At 33.1% G+C, this 16,520-nt stretch overlaps 1 protein-coding gene across 1 annotated transcript; it reads left to right on the top strand.

Moving 5' to 3' along the window:
• Positions 1-4,894: 4,894 nt before the first annotated feature.
• On the top strand, positions 4,895-16,412 carry LOC140444196 (glandular kallikrein, prostatic-like). The gene is made up of 5 exons (XM_072535924.1): positions 4,895-4,987; positions 7,865-8,040; positions 12,476-12,567; positions 15,517-15,731; positions 16,104-16,412. Exons 1-5 carry the CDS (start codon positions 4,945-4,947, stop codon positions 16,370-16,372), a joined length of 795 nt encoding a protein of 264 aa, XP_072392025.1. The 5' UTR covers positions 4,895-4,944; the 3' UTR covers positions 16,373-16,412.
• The last annotated feature ends 108 nt before the right edge of the window (positions 16,413-16,520 follow it).

The following is a 16,520-nucleotide window of genomic DNA, read 5'->3' as shown; positions in this document are numbered from 1 at the left end:
TTTTTTTATTTTCCAATAATAACTACAATAGATACTATTTTTTTTTGTAATTTTGGTGCAAGAGATGGGAAGTTCCAAATTTTTCTGCAAAAAGAAGCTTATATAAATAAAAGAAAAAGTTGGCAGGTATACCAATATAATTATCTTTAAACTAAACTGCTTTATTGTAATTATTACAAGAAAAATTTTTATAAAACATTTTTTCTATTTTTCCAAAAGGTACTATAAATGGAGCTCCCCCTTTTTGCAGTATTGTCCTCAATTGTTATTTGTTCTATGACAATGATATTTGCAATATTTTCGAAACTAACAACAGTCAACACAAAATGGGACCAGTCAACAGAAATAAGATCACGAATTGAAAAAGCGCGAAACGCGTTCAACAATATGAGAAAGTGGTTCACAAGCAAAATCTCAATGGAACTAAAATTAAGACTGGTCAAGTGTTATGTCTTCCCGGTCTTGTTCTATGGAGAAGAGGCATGGACCACAACGGAAGCCACCCTGAAGAAACTAGAATCCTTTGAGCTGTAAATATATCGCCGTATTCTTCGGATATCCTGGACAGACCACATCACTAACGTGGAAGTAATGCAGAGAATAGGCAAAAGCAAAGAAATAATCTTCACCGTAAAGAAACGGAAGCTTGAGTACTTCGGACATGTCATGAGGCATACTAAGTACCGGCTGCTACAGTTAATAGTCCAAGGAAAAATCGACAGTAGGAGGGGACCGGGAAGAAGACAACACTCATGGATGCATAACCTGCGACAATGGTTCGAACTAACATCGACCGAACTGTTCAGAGGTGCCGTAAACAAAGTCAAAATAGCCTTGTTAATAGCCAACGTCCGAAACGGATAGGGCAAAGGAAGAAGAAGAACAATCGTCGGAGTATATTTTTTAAGTGCAAGTGTAGCACAAGTACCACAAAAAACATTCGAAAATTTATATTCTTTATATACTTTATATACAAAGAATGTTCTCGCACCGAGTATACTGAGCACATTAGTGTGCGTAGTAATCTCGGAACATTCGTAAAATTTTATTCATGGAATATACCTTTATCGGATATTCTTTAAAAGTACACTTTACTTTAAAAAACACATACTTGTGAGTGTTCCAATTATTGATAAAAGTTTATGTTAGATAATTGATAGTACTTTTAAAATATCTTAAATTATACCTAGAATATGTATATGTACGGTTAGATAAAAATATATTGTTAGCCTATAGATAATATATTAACCGCGTTATATTACGGTATCGGAGTATCGGAGATGGGCTATTTCGTTACAATACATTAAGATAAAAATATATTTTACCTCTTTTGCTAAATAAATGATCGTCTTCATGAGTTACAACATGCGTTATTTAAGCTCTATTAGCATTTACCAAGTCATTTTCTTCTATAAAGCTAATATTAAACGATATATTGACTTTAATTTTTATTTGTTAAAAGCAGCTCAAACAACAAGTATTACTAAGTAGATAAATGAAGAGAATTAAACTTATAATAAATTACAATAGATACGGCAGACGTTCAAGTTGTTTAACTAAAACACCACACATTAATTGATAAGATAACTATGGATCACTTAAATCAATTCATAGAACTATTTACTACAAACAGATTATGAGTTGATTACAGGATATGTACAATATACAAAGTTATTCAAACATATGTGTAACAATTGTTTAAATTATTTGGTGCTTGACTCAAGTGGGATAATCCGGAAGATTTATGTAAAAACTATTAAAACTTTATATTAATACATAAAAAGTTGTTATGTATGTGAAGTTTGGTGAAAAAATTAATAAAATACTCACTTCCTTACTTATCCGTGACTTGACATAGCATATTCTACTTGATTTACCACATCCTATTCGCTATTGATTATTTTCGTATTATATCTTCTTTCCACTGCGCTAGTTTTATTTGTCTGTTCCTAGGACATCTTTCTTCTATTTTATTTATTTTTCAAGTTCTCAGCAGTATTCTTGTCTCATCCATCCTTTGCATATTTAATTTCTTATTAATTTGCATTTTAATTAGTTCTTTAATTCTTTCACTTCTTACTTTGTTCACTAAATTTGATCTGTAGTTTTTTTTTTTCAAAACAATATTTTTATTGCACTCATTGTATTTTTCATACTTTTATTTATCACCTACCTTTCTGAGTAATACAGTAAGCAACTTTCACAAACGATAAAGCAGTATAAAATGTTTGCCTTTCAGCACCATTTTGAGACTTCAAAATGGTTAAATAAGACCTGTATAAACTGTGCCGCTAAAGTAACTAGAACGGTCGCGCGTATCTCCTGCATACTCTTCTTTATTTATAATATTTTTAGCAATATTTGAAGAAAAAAAAAAAAAAAAGATTTTACAGTAGGCGGTGTACGTGTAGGCTTATCGTTTTATTATATATTTCTTTATTCATATAATTTTTTTTATTTTGTTAACATTCCTATGGTATTATTATTTTATTATCGACCTTTTTTCCGACCGTCTTAAGGTAGAGTCTGGAGGCGCGTATTTAAGTATACCCATTAGACATAATTCACTGACATTTTTCAGACTATAAAATTGAACATACTGATATACTTAGAAAGTTATTTTCCAGCTACTGTTTTTTCATTTCTTGGATGGTCCAGACTGCGGTCTAAGATCTAATTTAGTATTGAAGATGAATCTTTGCGAAAGAACGGAAGTTCTTGGGTAAGGAAGAATTGAGTAATTCATCTTTGAGTTCTTCGAATCTTTCAATTAATTATAATGTTTCCATGATGTCACTGCAGGTTTCATCAGAACAATTGATACATACTACAGAACATTTGAAGCCTACTGTGGAAACACTATGGAATCGAGCTGCATCTTGTGTTGGCGGAAACAATGATAATATAATTTTGGTCACTATCTTTATTTTCACCATATAAAGAGACGAAAAAATGTTCGCCAACGATATTGGCCTAAGAGACGGATGTAGCAACCTTGCGGTATACCGTAATATGCATACGTATTTACGTATAATTTTATATAATATATTTTTTATAACAACTCTAGAACGACTGAATTGATTTGGACAATTTAAATTTTAAAATACTTGTATGAAATAGAATAAAATAAATAAAATAAAACAAAATTAAATTAAATCAAAACAAATTATAAAAAATTATAAAAAATTATATAAATTTATATGAAATTAAATAGAATTAAATAGAATTAAATAAAATTAAATAAAATTAAATACAAATAAATAAATCTAAATCGATTCGAAACAGATCGATTCAAATCAAATCGAATCGCATCTAATTAAATCTAATTTAATCTAATCTAATAGAATTTATTCGAATAAAATCAAATCGTTGATTGCCAACGTTCAGAAGGGACAAGGCACATAAAGAAGAAAAGAAAATCAAATCATAAACGCAGTGTCATGCTTTGTTTTAGAATATTTAGTAAAAAATTGAATCTCGGTCTATTGTGTCATCATTTAGTTATCATAAACCTATTTTATCTATTATAGAACGTAATTTAATAGAATAGATAATATTACTATAAAAAATATTAACAATTTAGTGACATAAAATTTCATTAACCCACACATAGTAATAACTCGCGCTATTAGAAGTATTCATCTCTGTCGGCACTTCCCAAGTACCACGTTTTTGACGTGACAACGTCTTAAATTAGGTTGTGGCTCGGAGTCACTCATGAAAAAGTGTAACGCCCGCTCACGTCTGTTACGATGAGTCACCGAACGAGAGAGAGGCCTGCCGGACCGGCGAATGACTTGCGTCTCTCTCCCACTCAAACATGATCGGTCCGCTGCGCGCGCAGCACTAGAGAATTAGGCGCGTTGAATCGGTGCGTGCTTGTGTCTCTGTCTTTCTCGAGCGTTCTTGGCGTTGGAAAACCGAGAAAGCGTCATAATACAAGTTCACACGTGTGGTTAAAGTATCGTCAGCTGTGTCTGTAGTAAAAATGTGGAGTGCTTAGATTCGTCATTTACAACAACTACAACAATAAAGGTAAATAATTGTACACTAATATTTCATTATCGTAAACTATGATTGATTGATTAATTGTTAGATTGACACAAAAGTTGAGAAACTGAGTTTATAGGTTATGTCATACTATTGACAAATGTTGATAGTGTTAAGTAAATTATTAGTTTAAATCACTCTGCAATCAATCGTAATTCAGTCGATTGAGAAGAAACAGCGCGTATTGCTAGTCAAACATTTAAAATAACAAATTATAACCTCTAACCTGTCAAAACAGGGCGACCAAACAAACGAACTAAACCGACCAATCACCACGCGCGGAGTTAGAATTTAACTGTGTTTAGCAAGAATTTCAAATTCCAATTTTAGTAAATGTTTTAATTTTCAACTTTACCATTTACAATTACAAATTTTAATTAATTTCAAATTTATTTAGCAAAAATTTGAACCTTCGATCTGAATAAGTGTTTTGATTTTCAAATTGATTCTTTAAAATTAAAAATATTAAAAAAAGACGTTGTCACGTAAAATCTTCGCCCGTAAAACCGACTTTACAGGCAACCGATTTTTTTTATGACTTTTTAATAAGTAGGCTATTTTGGCCTCTGAAGATCAAATTAAAAATAAAAGCGATACGTTCTATTAGCAAGTGTCCATGTTTTAAAAGTTCTATGGAACCGTGTCCACTTTCCGTGGCCATAGGGAGATAATTCTCTGTTAACAAGATTTTTTTTTATATTATTCTTTGCCATTGTATAACTTTCTAATTCTAGCTTAAAAATGACGTATCCTTCAGTTGTTTAAGATTGTATTTTTGGTATAGTATTTATAAGATATTATCTAATTTTTAGAATAATGAACCACTTCAGATTTTTTTTTATATAAATATCTTAAACAACAACGTATTGGTTTTGTACTTTTCCACCATACAATATGATTGCTTTCATAATTTTGTGTTTAGTTTTACAAACTTTAGGTGAGTTGTGGATAACATTAACATATATAATTTTGATTGTTTTAGATAGTGTGGTAGATTAACATTTTAATAGGATTTGAAAACAAAAACCACTACTTTCTCTGTTTTCCTATTTTAAACGAAGGTTTTATACTGATTTTGTATTATGTACTTTACTAACATTATTAAATTATACCTATGTATGTTTAAATTTGGATTCTAGACACTTCTCGTTTCTAAATAAATTAAATTAAACATTTTAAGTTGAGATTTTTAAAGGAGCAGATGATAAATATAATTTTTTACGAAACATAAAGCTTATTTCAAATCGTGTGGCAAGCCCTTCCACGAAATAGTTAATGGCGCAGACAATAGAATATCTATGATCAGGCCCATGCAGTGGCGTTGCAATATTAAACAAATTAAATTATTTAAAATCGCCGTAATTACAAAATTATCTCTCACTTAAATAATAAATGGAGTTTGATTGTACACAGATTGTTTTATAGATACCAAACTTTTTGTTTGTTATAATATCATCTTTAATAATTTATACTGTATAAAGTTTGGTAAAAGGTAATCTCTAATTTAGTATCAGTTACCTTAAAACCGTAATTATAAACTCATTATTAATAACTCCTTAACGACTCGTTAAGGACATACAAAGAACTATTAAGAATTATTTCTGAGAATTTTTATACACTGGATTTCAAACGAGTTTCAAAGAGTTCGTAATTTACTCTCATTATGTTGTCGAGTCTCAACAAGAAAGGTGCTGCCACGCGTATTAGAACTATTTTGTAGAATGGAGATGGTTAAGTGTAGTGCGAGTAAACAGATCAGATTGAACACCAAAATCCAAAGAAATGGCTTATAATGTATTTAAATATATGCAAATAGTATTTCCTGAAGATAATCGAAACCGCATTAATTAATGTGTGAGTGAAGCTACTGGAGTATCTTTACGTATAATAGAAAGGATAATGTAACAAAAGAGTATGTTAACAAACGCAGAGTCAAATAATACACATAAATTTCCAGCTACAACACTTACTAAAAGAAAAGCAACCGTGACAGACTTGAGGGAGTATGACAAACAGTTCATCAAAAATACCATTTATCGTTATCATGAGACTGAACGTTGTCGTGTATCATTGAAGCTTCTGCAGAAAAGTCTTAAAGAGGTGTACGAGTGGACTGAAAGTGTGAGTTCCCTCTACAGAATTGCCAAAGATTTGGGATTTAAATAGAAGAAAACGAACTATAATCGACGTTAATTAATTGAATTGAATGATATTCGTGCTCTACGCATTAAATATTTGGACAAAATTAAATATCACAGAAGCAAAGGTAAGTCTATTGTATATGTTGATGAAACCTATATACATGCAGGTCACACCATACTAAAGAACTGGACAGATGACAGTGGCAAAGGATTGATCAAAAACATATAAAAAAGAAGTAGGTTGGTTATCGTACATAGTGGTTGGGAGATGGATTTCTTATAGAATACCGTTTTGATTTTTAAGTCACAAACTAAGACAGGAGATTATCGTGATGATCCGAATTCAGAACATTATGAAAAATGAATGAAAGAACAGTTAATCCCCAATTTGCCAGTTGGATCTGTTGTTGTTACTGATAATGCGTCATATCATAATGTACAAATTATTAAAGCTTCCACCACTAATTCAGAAAAAATGGATATGATATCTTGGTTGACAGAAAAAAATTTACCATTTGTAACGTCAATGTTAAAACCGCAATTGTATGAAATCATCAAACGACACAAACAAGATCATATTTAATATAAACTTGACAAAGTGCAGCAAGAGTGTGGACGTGTTTTTTTTAAACTTTCACCATATCATCCAGACTTGAACCCTATAGAAGTGGTTTGAGCGCAAATAAAAAATAAAGTTGCAGAACAAACGTTAGAAGAGGTAAACGTGTTGGTGGAACAGGAATTTGCTAGAGTAACTGTATATAACTAGAAGAAAGTGTGTGAACATGTTGTCAAGGTTGAAGATAAGTATTTGGAAAGTGAACGTCGCGTAGATGTAATTTCTGAAGAATTAAGGATTGATTTAAATGATTCTAGTGACGATGACAGTGCATCTGATTTAGAAAGTGAATAATATAATTTAACATTACGATGTACCTATGTGAATATAAATTTTCCAAACTGTCCTGTATGTATGTATTATTTTTTTACTTTATTACAATCATTTCATATATTTTCCCATTTAACTTTGTGATATTTAACTAAGTAATTATATAAATAATAAAGGTTTTAAAGTTAAAACAATCTTTGTAATTTAGATTTATTAATACTGTAATCTGTAATACGTATCTATGGTTTCACATACAGACAATATATGTATGTGATATATTCTAATAATATGTATTAAAATGTAGTACAATATTGCCAAAAATATAAACTAATATCATTCTTTAATAAATTGTATGTACATATCTTTAACAATTTGATTTAAATCATAAGTAATTTTTGGAACGCCACTGCTTTGTTTGGTGAGGCTTTACTCTTCCTATAAATTTCCGCCACTACAGTTGAAACATAGTAAAACACAGTGAACCGTTGGAAGAGTCCATTAACGCCACGATAAAAGTCCGTTATACATGTAAACTTTTTTACATTTTTACTAAACAATTTAAATAAAATTATTAAATAAATATTAAAATTTCTTTATTCAGTTTTAAAAATATTATTTAGAATTAAGAGTGCATAGTATGAAGATTCGAGCTAGTCTACTCTACAATACAGCCTACTCTACCACTTTTTTTTTATAAGTAATTATTATTATTATTAGTATTATTAATATAAGTTTTATTTATAAGTAATTTGTATTTTAATATTTAATATTTTTAAATATTTAGCATCTTCTCCAACCTTGGACCGAGACGCTGATCAAAATGAATATCCATTTATTGTAGCACTGGAATCATGTGATTTGCCAGTATGTTTTCCAGGATGTGCTGGAGTGGTTGTCTCCAAGAGTTGGATCCTCACACTTGGAACCTGCGCCTATGCTGCAGTTAAATACAGTGCTAGGGTAAGTTATACAAATAGATAGAATATGTCAAAGAAACGGAATAAGAGAAATATAAGTAATTTAATTAAAAAGAATTAAATATTTTCGATATTTCTCTATTTAGATGTTGTAGTTACCTGCACCTACAATAGTATCTATCCCTTTTTCCCTAATTACTATAAGCCCATCTGTTTCTTATACTATAAAACATAAAATTGTTCTTTTCATTTCTCTTTAAGTGACCATTTTTGTGTGATGATTTAAATGTTTGTCTTAGATTCATAGTATTCAACAACAATCGTGAAAAGTCTTGCATTTTAAAAAAATTGGAATATTCATTGATATAATCTCTGTTTCTTTATCGTCTGCTCTTTTTTACTCGTACTGTGTTTCCATTTGTTGTTTTATTTTATAGTTGATATAATATTCGTGCTCTGTATTCGAGTGATATTTTATATTCTGCATTTGTCCACTACCACTCACTAAGTATTTTAATAATTACAACTACATTTTATAACTACTACAGCAGTTAACAGGCAGTTAACCATATGGTAAGCCAAGATCATCCTCCCTTTTCGTTATGCCCTCTTAATCATCTACGTATATTTTTCTTCCGTAACTACTAATATCCACACCGGACTTCTGCAAAGTATAATATAGTAAATTACACCATTAAATACTGCTCTTTTTTAACTAGTCGGACAATGTGTTTGATATTGTTAATCTGGTCAGCTTTGTTAACTTTTCATCTGTCGTTTTTGTTACAATTTCTAAGTACCTTTCAAATGCCCCGCTAGTGTCGTTTTCCCCAAATATTTCAGATTCTCAAACATATGCATAATCTATTTGAAGCTATATCAGTACAGGCTAACCAAAATTAAAGAAGACCTGTTAAATCTTTTTTTAATATCTATTTACATAACTTCTTCTCCTTCTTCTTTAGCCTTAAGTAACCCAACTTTGGACATAGGCCTCCCCCAAATCAATTCAGTGTCTTCTATTTTGCGCCACTTGCTTCCAGTTGTGTCCTCCGATCTTCTTAATGTCATCAACCTATCTCATTTATGGTCTTCCTCTGCTTCTCTTTCCTAACCATGGTGTCCATTGTTCCATTTGATATAAGTCTCACCTTGAGCATTGATCTTTCCATCGCTATTTGTGCCTTTACTATTTAATCCATATTAGATTTAGCGAGTGTCCACTTCTGTGAACCATACGTGAGTATAGGGAGGATACACTGATCGTAAATTCTGGTTTTCAATTATTGTTGTTTTAGTACTTTTCAAAAACCAACTCAGTTTTACAAATCCTTCCCACGCTAACCTTATTCTTCTGGTAATTTCGGCAGTTTGATTTTCTTTGTTAACTTTCATTATCGGTCCCAGATAGATGCATTCGCTTACTGTTTCTAAATTTATGTCGTTTAACCTTATTTTTCTAGTGTTCCATGTACTTGTCCTTATTTTTGTTTTTTCCAAGTTATTTTTAAGACTTACCTTTTTCGAAGCTTGAAATAGTTGCGTCATTATGGTCTGTAGTTCTTCGAAATTTAAAGCGAATATTACAATGTCACCAGCGTACCTAAAATGACTCAGTTTTTATCCATTTATTCCTTTATATATATATATATATATATATATATATATATATATATATATATATATATATATATATATATTTAGGGATTCTACAGTATTCACTGCCTTCCCTCGCTCAACCGTTTCCATCTCTCTCTGTTGTTCCATTCTCCATCGTTTAGCCCTCTCTTACTCATGGCGTCGTCTACTTTGTTCCTCCAGGATTTTCGGGGTCGTCCTCTTTTCCTCCTTCCTATGGGGCTCCATTCGGTTATTCTCTTTATCCATCTGCTGTCGCTAGCTCTTCTTACATGTCCATACCACTTTAGTCTTTTTTGTTCTATATATGTTAGTATGTCTGTTTCTATTGATGTTCTTTGCTTTATTTCGTCATTACTTCTCCTATCCATTCTTGTTAGTCTGCAGCATCTTCGCAGGCATTCCATCTCTGTTGCTATTATCTTACTGCTGTTTTTCTTGTTTATGATCCAATTTTCGGCCCCATATGTCATAATACTTCGCACTAATGTTTTATAAATCTGCGTTTTTGTCTTCATATTTAGGTGTCTATCCCACCATACTGAGTTAAGTTGTCGGATTGCTGTTCTTGTTTGTCCTAATCTTTGTGTAATTTCTTCCTCTGTTGTTGCCTTTTTCGTGATTATAAACCCCAGGTATTTGAATTTATCGTTTCCTTTGATTGTTACGTTGTCATCAATCTGTAGATCTTCTATGTCTTCTTCACTTGTAGATAGGTACTCTGTTTTCGCGAGGTTAATATCTAGGCCAGCCTTGGTATATTCTTCTTGTAGTTTCTTTATCATGTAGCTGAGGTCGTCTTGGTCTTGTGCAATCACTACTTGATCGTCTGCAAAACTTAACGTATATAGGTATTCGTTCCGTACCGGTACTCCCATGCCTTCGCATTTTCTTTTCCATGTAGTCAAGGCTTTCTCTAAGTATATTTTGAATAGGCTTGGAGATGTGGAACAACCCTGCAGGAGCCCTTTTGTTGTGGTGAAGTCTCCTATGATTCTTGTTCCCATTTTAATGGACACTTTATTTTCTTTATACAGAGCTTTTGTAGCTTCTATGAGTTCCGTCTGTATTTCTAATTTGTACATTGCCTCCCATAGTTCTGACCTTGGTACAGAGTCATACGCCTTTCTCAGATCCACAAATGCCAAGTGTATATCTCTATTTTTTGCTTTTTTCTTTTCCAACAGTTGTTCCAGTGTGTATATGTGGTCTATGTATGATCTTCCTGCCGTGAAGCCTGCCTGATCCTCCCCGATTTTGCCTTTTATCGCTTGCTCTATCTTTTCTCGCAGTATCTTCCCATATAATCTTCCTATTGATGATATTACGCTTATTCCTCTGTAGTTTTCGCATCGTTTTCTATCTCCTTTCTTAAATATAGATGTCATATATGCCTCCGTCCATTCCTTTGGGAGCTGTTCTTCATTTATGGCTTTCTGAAATATCCATTGTATCATCCGGTGTAATTTTTTTGATCCGTATTTTATAAGCTCAGGTGAGATGCCTCCAGGTCCCGGTGCTTTCTTATTTTTGATTGCTTTTATGGCCGTTCTCATTTCCCTATCTGTTATTTCTATTTCTTGTTGTGGGAATCTGCTTCGTCTTCGCCTGTTTTCTTTTCCAATGAATTGTGGTCTTTGTTCTGTTAATAGTTCCTTGTAGTAGTCCTTCCATTTTTTGTCCTGTTAATGTGTTTGAACACGCCTCCCTAAAAAAAGTGTGAAAACTATTCACACTTGGAATGGAAAACATGTTTATATAAATAGCAGTATGTGTATTAAAATAAATATATTGTCCAGTACTACTAAAAAATCATCAATCATAAGTTCCCAAACTTCCCCCAACATCCCCCAAAAATGCATTTGACTAATAAAAGCAACAATGGACTTACCTACAGCAACTGCCAGAGTACAAAATAAGTTCAATGAGAACTTTTCAATAGTCAATGAATTAAAGCAAAAAGACGGGCTGGCACCAACACTATTCAACCTAACTCTTCAATATGTGATAAGACAGCTTAATATAGAAAGAGATAATATCCTAACAAATAAATCAATACAGATTTCCGACGATATTAGCATTATGTCTCACAGAACAGAAAAGGCGGCAGAAATATATTCACAATTAAAAACAGGGGCAAAGAAGAACAGACTAAAAATAAATATTCAAAAGAAAACAAAAGGTAACCCAGGCAAGAACTAGGGGAAATAGATGCACAGTTATATTAAAAGACAATATTGAAACTTTAGAAAGTTTCACATATCTGGAAGATGCATTAAACAGGGATGGAACCAAAAAATCAGAAGTTCAAGGAAGAGTAGTAAAGGGTAACAAAGCTTTATTTGTCACTCGATCATGTGTTCCGCTCCAAAAACACGCAATGGAGATTAAAAATGAGGGTCTACAAAAATATTATCAGACCAAAAGTATCTTATGGATGAGAGACATGGGTAATGACGGAAGACAAAAAACGTAAGCTGGAAGTTGTCGAAAGAAGTTCCAAGGAAGATATTTAGACTTAATAACGAAAATGGAGTATGGAGATCCAGGTACTACCTACCAGCTGTTCAAAGAGGCACCGATCTCTGCATTCGTTAAACTTGGTCATGTAGTAAGAACAGAGTCCAAAAGATTGCCAAAAAGAGCACTAGATGGTAAAATTGAGGTCCCAAAACCAATAAGAAGGCTACGTAAAAGTTGAACGGATGTAGTGGCAGCAGAAAGGTTGTAGGCATTGTTTGGAGGAAACGAAGCATTTAGTAATTTCTCTCCCATTGGAGAGAAACTACTAGAAAATCAATAGATTAATACCTTTTTCCAACAGTTTTATATTTTTATAGGTAAATGCGGGAGTAGTCAACTTAACCAATCCAGACGCACAACTGCGACAGACCGAAACAATTCTACTACATCCAGATTTTGACTCGTTTCGGTAAGTTAAATTATAAACCAATATATAGTGAAAGTTTTCTTTATTTTGCTGTTTATCAATGACTTCCTGATCAATCAGGGAAAATATTTAGCCCTCGTTCACCTTTTTTTTAGCACAGACAAACCTATTAATCTATTTTACTACGAGCGTTTCGTCATTTTATTATATAAAAAAGTTATATGTTCTTAGATACAAACCTCTCTTGTGAGGTCTTACTACTCTGTAGAAAGCTTTATTATGATTTTGTGATTAACCTCTTTATAAATACATATTGTTACGTAGGGATTACGTGAAGCACAACCTTTGTTTAAATAAATATAAGGTTGAATGCTCGAATAAATGAACTTTGATCAGATAAAAGGCGTATTTATATCGAGCACAGTTTAATTTAATCTTGCCCAGGTACTTTCGATCCCTAGATCATCTTCAGGGGCATTTCGTCAATTGCGGCCTATCCGACAAGAACAAAATGTCATAAACATATAAATGTACATCACAATAAACTACAAAAGGACAAACAAACACTTTAAAATTATTTAAGAAAGGCTACATTACTTGTAGAAGCCGGAGACAGAATGGCTCCCGATCTAACGGAAAATCTTATCATTTTCCGTCATGTCACTGACATACTCATAAAGTGCTTCTTGGTCCATATCTTTGTCTGGAAGCTGTAACCAAGTGCTTTATGTTGAAAGCTTTGGTAGACCAACAGAAACAGAGGCAGCAGTTTGTTCCAGATCGGAAGAGATAGTTGATAGTCTGGTTATGTATTTCTACCATGTCGTTAGACCAAGGATAAATCGATGTCGTTTTGGTGTTTTTAATTTCCTGGAAAGCCATGATTGTCTTCCAAATTTCCTACTCGAAGTTGAGCTTTGGATCTTATTAAGCTAAAAGAAAAAACCGCATGTTGGGAAACGACATTTTCAAACAGGGTTTCACTATCTTTAATTACATCATAGTTGAGTAGTGCTACTACTTCTCGTCATTTGGAGAAGTAGTCCATACCATCCATCAAAAACTTATTTTCTGATGTTGTTACTGGAAATGGTTCCAGAGTGTCGGCAGGACTTGGTCCCATTACGTTTTTATGAGATTTACGTTTTGCAATGTTGGTACTCATCATCATCAGTGGTGCTACAGCTCTAGTTGAGCCCAGTCTATTTCGCCAGTCGTTTCTGTTCATCGCCAACCGTTGCCAATTTGCCGCGCCGATTTTCCTTGCGTCCTCGTCCACACCGTCCCTCCATCTCAGTCGTGGTCTGCCTCTACTCCTATTTCCCACTGGGACCGATAATAGAGTTCGTCTGGGTGGGTAATTTTCATTTGCTCTTGACACATGTCCATCTAAGCCTACCTATTTTTATGAAGGATATTACATCTCTACCATTTACTATTTTTTTATACTTCTCGTACAATTCGAAATTATATCGCCTTCTCCAAATACCATTCTCACAGAATGCCCCATTATTCTTCTTAGTATCTTCCTTTCGAAGACGAGCAGAAGATTTGCGTCTGTTTTGGAGATGGTCCATGTTTCTGACCCATATGTCAGCACTGGTAGGATGAGTGTTCTATATATTATTAGTTTGGTTTTCTGGCTTAAATTTCTGTTTTTTAGCTGCTTGCTTAGTCCAAAATAACATTTGTTTGCTAGCAGTACCCTCCGTTTTACTTCTTCAGATGTGTCATTATCGTTTGTTATGAGACAACCCAAATACGTAAACTTATTTACTACCTCAAAATTATATTGGTCTATACTGAAGTTTTCTTCGGCGTTTCTAGCTCTATCTCTGTTATTTGGAATAGATGCTAACATTTTGGTTTTTTCCTCGTTTATTTTAAGGCCCATATTTTGTGCGGCTGTCAAGAAGGTGGAAGTCATCTCTTTAAGTCCTCGTGTAGTACATGCGATCAAATCCAGATCGTCAGCGTAAGCCATAATCTGCGTTGATTTATTAAAGATTGTTCCCCTATTGTGTAACTCAGCATCTCTTATAGTCTTTTCTAACGCTATATTAAAAAGAAGGCACGCCAGCGCGTCTCCCTGCCGTAACCCTGCATATGTTTCAAACGCTTGTGATATATAGCCTTGTATTTGCACTCTGCAGATCACTTTACTCATAGTTGTTTTTACGAGCCTTATTAATTTATGGGGGATGTTAAGTTCATTCATGGCTTCGTATAATTTACCTCTTAGGACGCTATCATACGCTGACTTAAAGTCCACAAAGAGATGGAACGTGTCAATATTAAATTCATTGGTTTTTTCTAAGATTTGACGTAGCACAAAAATCTGGTCAATTGTTGACCTACCTGGCCTAAAACCGCTTTGATACTCACCAAGGATTTCTTCCACGTACGTACTTAAACGGCTGTACAGGGTGTTGGAGAATATTTTGTACATTGTATTCAGAAGAGTTATACCCCTATAATTTTTACATTCCAACAAATCTCCCTTTTTGTGCAGTGGACATATGATTCCAGTGCACCATTCCTCTGGCATTTGTTCTTCTTCCCAGACTTTGACTATTATGTTGTGAATTTGGTGCATAATGCTGTTACCTCCATGTTTGATGAGCTCTGCGGGGATACAATCCACTCCTGGGGACTTGCTATTTTTGAGTCGTGTGATTGCGTCTTTCACTTCAAATATTGAAGGAGGTTCTACGTGAGTGTTATTTCTTGGTTTTTGGAGTGACGCATCATTTTCCACTTCGGTACCAAGTAGTTCTTTGAAGTGCTCAACCCATCTGCTTTGTACTGCGTCAGCGGTACTGACTATATGTCCATTTTTGTCTCTACACATCGTCAGCCGTGGTTTAAATTCTTTTCTTGTCTTATTTAGGATATTATTAATGTTGGTACTATCTTGATATAAATTTTTTATTTTTTTATTCATTTGATTTTTTGTTTAATACTTACATTCTAAAATAATATTTTTTTCAGCCCTTTTTCCCCCAACAACGTCGGTCTACTGAAACTAAAAACACCTCTAGATTTGGGAGACTCCGTCCAACCAGCAGTTTTACCAAAGCAAGGATCAGACGTACCACTCGGCAAAGTAACACAACTGGGATGGTTTGTAAATCAAGATGGATCTGGCACTCCAGTAAGTGTAGAAAACTTGGAGACTGCAGATGTCGATATGATTGATTATGATGGTAAATATGCTTACAAAACCGTACATTTAGACTATTTAGGAAACTAAATTTTATATATTTATGAGAAAATGACGATGTCTAGAGCATCAAAAGGACATATATAATTGGATTATCAAATTCCTTAGGAACTCTTTGTCTTAAAACTCTGAACCACCCTTGCTAATTATTAACGTTGTACGACCTGCAGTTGCAGTTACTGGCTGATACTTAAAGACGTTTATATTCAGTAAAAATAAAATTGACAGCTTTTTTTCCTTAAAAATTTGACCTTTCTCACTTAAAAATAAAAATATCTACTTTATACCAATCATCCAAGTAATATTATAATTTTTTATATTAACTTTAATTAATGATAGTTTTTCTTTCTGTTAGAGTGTATGGCCGTAGTAGAACAATCGATAGAACAACAGTTTCCTGATTTTGAGCAAACATTGTTCTGCAGTGGGAATTTTACTCGACGTGAAGATGTATGTTTTATGAATATCGGAGCCCCAGTCCTTCAAGATGGAGTGGTAGTAGGTATTCACTATTTTCAAACCTTGGGTTGTGGAGTGATGGGATCAGCTATATTAACTATCAAGACTGGACCTTATGTATCTTGGATTCAGGAAAATATTGACGAAGATATAAGATTAGCCTAAAATATTATATTTGTAAATTTTAAATAAATTGTAACAATTATTATGTATTTTTTTAATAAACGTATGAAAAGTAGAAAGGAAGAAGACCTGTTTCCTGACTAAGCCAGTTTTCTGAGTTAGGGTTTCTGATCAGCAAGCATAAAGATAA

The sequence above is a fragment of the Diabrotica undecimpunctata genome, chromosome 6 (assembly GCF_040954645.1).
Source record: "Diabrotica undecimpunctata isolate CICGRU chromosome 6, icDiaUnde3, whole genome shotgun sequence".
NCBI lineage: Eukaryota > Metazoa > Arthropoda > Insecta > Coleoptera > Chrysomelidae > Diabrotica > Diabrotica undecimpunctata.
The sequence above is the reverse complement of the archived record's forward strand: the minus strand, read 5'-3'. Positions and strand labels throughout refer to the sequence as shown.

Coding starts and splice junctions, on each gene's coding strand:
- LOC140444196 (XM_072535924.1), top strand. CDS start 4,945: ATGATTGCTTTCATAATTTTGTGTTTAGTTTTACAAACTTTAG. Junction 8,041..12,475: donor CAGTTAAATACAGTGCTAGG/GTAAGTTATACA, acceptor ATATTTTTATAG/GTAAATGCGGGAGTAGTCAA. Junction 15,732..16,103: donor CGATATGATTGATTATGATG/GTAAATATGCTT, acceptor TCTTTCTGTTAG/AGTGTATGGCCGTAGTAGAA.